A 4546-nucleotide genomic window follows, 5' to 3' on the forward strand; every position below is an offset into this window, starting at 1 on the left:
CTTATTTAAAGCAAAACTGTCAGAAGATTTACGCTGCCCTATCTTAGAGGAGGATATAATAGAGAAACAGATACCGAGCTCTGTGCTGTAGATTATATGATTAGGAGCAGGATTTCTAAAAAGTAAATCCTTCCAGGACTCCTAGGAGAGACATTGAGAGTCCTGATTACCCAGCCCACACACAGTGATTGACATGCCAAGCCCTGTGTGTGGTCAGAGTAATCAGGAATCTGTCTCTCCTAAGAGTCCTTATACCATCTACAAATATTCTCCATGTATAATGGGCCTTTAAGAACTGATACAAACTACCTACAAAAACACATGAATATGGCCACAAGAATAAAAAAAACAAATCTCATGTTGTTATATGTAGATTATATGTAAATTATATGTTTAACAGCACAATATTGTAATTAAAATATACAACAAATAGAGAAAAAGCTGGTCAGATTGTACTATATACTATACTATAATGATACAAGAAACAAACCTAGGCCATGCAGAGGATCAATGAATGTAAGACAATATAGAAAAATAGGGGAGCCTTAGAAAGGTACAACAGTTGCAATAACACCAGTTACAACATGCCCAGAGCCCTGGAACATAAATAACATAGTACTCCTCACACCAATATACAAAGAGCATGCGTGACAAACAGTACATCTACGGTATTTCTGATACAAATGGCAGTGATCCAAAAGAAATGATTAATGATTATTCCCTAAAAGAGAGACAGGCAAAACAAAAACAAAAAAGCCTATTGTAAAGCAACCCATACTAGTGTACACTCTCTACAGTATGTTCAGCATCTCTCCCTCTAGCATATCCTACTTTCAGCTCAGCTTCTCTCTCTCTACTATATCCTATGCCTTGCTCAGCATCTCTCCCTCTAGCACATCCTACTCTCAGCTCAGCATCTCTCCCTCTAGCATATTCTACTCTCAGCTCAGCTTCTCTCCCTCTAGCATATTCTACTCCCAGCTCAACTTCTCTCCCTCTAGCATATCCTACTCCCAGCTCAACTTCTCTCCCTCTAGCATATTCTACTCTCAGCTCAGCTTCTCTCCCTCTAGCATATTCTACTCCCAGCTCAACTTCTCTCCCTCTAGCATATTCTACTCCCAGCTCAACTTCTCTCCCTCTAGCATATCCTACTCCCAGCTCAACTTCTCTCCCTCTAGCATATCCTACTCCCAGCTCAACTTCTCTCCCTCTAGCATATTCTACGCTCAGCTCAGCTTCTATCCCTCTAGCATATCCTACTCCCAGCTCAACTTCTCTCCCTCTAGCATATTCTACTTTCAGCGCAGCATCTCTCTGTCTATCATATCCTATGCTCAGCATCTTTCCCTCTAGCATATTCTACTCTCAGCTCAGCTTCTCTCCCTCTAGCATATCCTACTCCCAGCTCAACTTCTCTCCCTCTAGCATATTCTACTTTCAGCGCAGCATCTCTCTGTCTATCATATCCTATGCTCAGCATCTCTCCCTCTAGCATATTCTACTCTCAGCTCAGCTTCTCTCCCTCTAGCATATTCTACTCCCAGCTCAACTTCTCTCCCTCTAGCACATCCTACTCTCAGCTCAACTTCTCTCCCTCTAGCATATTCTACTCTCAGCTCAGCTTCTCTCCCTCTAGCATATTCTACTCCCAGCTCAACTTCTCTCCCTCTAGCATATTCTACTCTCAGCTCAGCTTCTCTCCCTCTAGCATATCCTACTCCCAGCTCAACTTCTCTCCCTCTAGCATATCCTACTCCCAGCTCAACTTCTCTCCCTCTAGCATATTCTACGCTCAGCTCAGCTTCTATCCCTCTAGCATATCCTACTCCCAGCTCAACTTCTCTCCCTCTAGCATATTCTACTTTCAGCTCAGCATCTCTCTGTCTATCATATCCTATGCTCAGCATCTTTCCCTCTAGCATATTCTACTCTCAGCTCAGCTTCTCTCCCTCTAGCATATCCTACTCCCAGCTCAACTTCTCTCCCTCTAGCATATTCTACTTTCAGCGCAGCATCTCTCTGTCTATCATATCCTATGCTCAGCATCTCTCCCTCTAGCATATTCTACTCTCAGCTCAGCTTCTCTCCCTCTCGCATATCCTACTCCCAGCTCAACTTCTCTCCATCTATCATATCCCACTCTCAGCTCAGCTTCACTTCCTCTAACATATCCTACTTTTAGCTCATCTTCTCTCCATCTATCATATCCTACTCTCAGCTCAGCTTCTCTCCCTCTAGCATATCCTACTTTCACCTCATCTATTCTCTGTCTATAATATCCTATGTCCAGCTCAGCATCTCTCTCTCTAGCATATTCTATTCTCAGCTCAGCTTCACTTCCTCTAGCATATCCTGCTCTAGATAGGGAATCAGAAACTACCTGAGAGGTTGTCTTTAAACCTATGATTCAATATATTAATATAGAGCAGTAAGAAATTTTTCCATGGGTATCAAAGCAATAGTTGGTGTACTTTGCATTTCTAGGGCCCCAAGTAAAATTATGTCTGGGAGCCATAATCAGGATAGCCAGCCAGGAATCGCTATTCCCGGCAGCAGTTCCCTTTCTGTCCACAACTGTATCTCTGGCCTCAGATGCTGTTAAAAGTTGTGGCCTGGGCCAATTCTACCTCTTCTACTGACTGAGGTGAAAACTGAAATGGTGCCCCACCCCAGTGCCATATTTTCAATCTAACCCATACCCCCAGCCATACTGCTAAAGGCATATTTGAATTGGACATTACATACTTTCCTAATCTTCTCCATTCGGACCAGACCTACATGACAAAATATTCTTGTCACAACTCATTTCTCCACATTTCTCCAGATTAACACACATACATGTTAGATTCCTCATGTTTTCATCACCCTCCCTCTCCTGGTGTCCCAACAGTTCTATATACTGCTGCTAGTATTTGTACTCCCTAAATGTCCCCAAATACTATACTTTCAAAATAACAATGGCCTAAAGATAGGCCCAAAGTGCTCCTAAAAGTCCCACCAATAGTAATAATTCTATCCCAGAGTGCCCTCGTTAGTATTAGTGCCCCCAATAGTGATAATTATCTCCAAGAGTGTCCCCATTAGTGGCAATGAGTTCCATATTGTGCCCAATAATGCCCACCAGTACTCCAGTAGTAATAATGCAGTTATAATGCCACCCTGTGGTGCCCCCTGTATTGCCCCTCATATGTTTAATGCTCCCCAGTATTTATGAGGCCTCCAGTAGTGCCACTAGAATTTATTGCCCCCAGTATTTATAATTTCCCCCCAGTAGTGTCCCCACTAAGTGTAATGTCCCAGTCATGTCCTTGGTATTATTATGATGCCCCCAGCAGTGACCCTTTATTTATACTGATCTACCCTCTGTATTATGCCCCCCAGAAGTGCCCTTTTTATTTATAATGCCCCCCAGCAGTGCCCCCTATATCTTTATAATGCCCAAAGTAGTGCCCCCCGATATTTTTATAATGCATCCCCAGTAGTACCCCCTGTAATGTCCCCTAAAGTGAAGCTGACATTCATTGGTTCCTCACTGGATTTGCTGTAGATGAACAAGGACTGACCACTCTGGACAGACTCTTTCCTCTATTTTCTACCTGTGACTCAGTGCTGCTACCACCAATCTGCTCTCTGCGCTTGTCCTGTAGGACAGTAACATTCTTCTGTAGGATCTCTCAAACTGTAACTAAGGGAACAAGACCCAATTCACCACTAGTCACCAAATGTATACAACCAATTTCTAGTTTTTTTTTCCAAACCCACTCAAAATCCCTAAGGTTTGAGAAAAGCTGAATGTACTGAGTGTCAGACAGGCCCAGCAGAGTACCAAGGGCTGACCTGTTCCATGTGCACTTGGCAGCTGAAGACATCTGTGTTGGTCCCATGTACATATGTGACCGCATTGCTGAGAAAAATGATGTTTTAATATATGCAAATGAGCCTCTAGAAGCAACTACTGTACCCTCTGCACTTTTATCGCCAGGGCCAAGAATTATGATGTTTTCAATGCCTGGTCCTGTCAATGAAAGTGCAGCAGTTGCAGAGAGAGCAGAGTCTCTAGGTGTAATGACAACGCCCCCACTAGTCCTACAGTCTCATTTGCATTTATTAAAACATTTTTCTCAGCAATGCGGACACATATGAACATGGGATCAACACAGATACCTTCAGCTGCCAAGCGCACATGTAACAGGTCAGCCAGTGTCATAGGTACAAATCTGCTGACAGATGCCTTTTAAAAGTAAATGGTCACCTTTGAAGATACTTTAGAATGAAGACCTGTAGAATGAAGATATAATATAGGCTGTAAGATATGTTAAAAATTTTAAGACAAACTCTGCATATAAACTATAAATGTGTATTTCGGAGGGGATGGCATGCTTTTTAAGAGGTTAAAAGAATGCAATTGAGTAATGTGAACCAAAAGGCAAAACTGTAAAACAATGCCTTTGACGTGTTATTAACATACATAATTCAAGGGCATTCCCATAGCTGAATCTTCCAACTGGCACTCTACCAGATACATCACCTATATTCGCCAAAT

General features: G+C 42.5%; 2 protein-coding genes across 2 annotated transcripts; both read right to left on the bottom strand.

Annotated features, from left to right (window-relative positions):
* Positions 1 to 777: 777 nt before the first annotated feature.
* On the bottom strand, positions 778 to 1359 carry LOC122925902 (octapeptide-repeat protein T2-like). The gene has a single exon (XM_044277247.1). The coding sequence runs from the start codon at positions 1357 to 1359 to the stop codon at positions 778 to 780; it is 582 nt and encodes a 193-aa protein (XP_044133182.1).
* A 104-nt stretch (positions 1360 to 1463) lies between these two features.
* LOC122925903 (octapeptide-repeat protein T2-like) lies at positions 1464 to 1925 on the bottom strand. The gene has a single exon (XM_044277248.1). It carries the CDS (start codon positions 1923 to 1925, stop codon positions 1464 to 1466), a length of 462 nt encoding a protein of 153 aa, XP_044133183.1.
* Positions 1926 to 4546: the final 2621 nt, after the last annotated feature.

The sequence above is a fragment of the Bufo gargarizans genome, chromosome 2 (genome assembly GCF_014858855.1).
Source record: "Bufo gargarizans isolate SCDJY-AF-19 chromosome 2, ASM1485885v1, whole genome shotgun sequence".
NCBI classification, from domain to species: domain Eukaryota; kingdom Metazoa; phylum Chordata; class Amphibia; order Anura; family Bufonidae; genus Bufo; species Bufo gargarizans.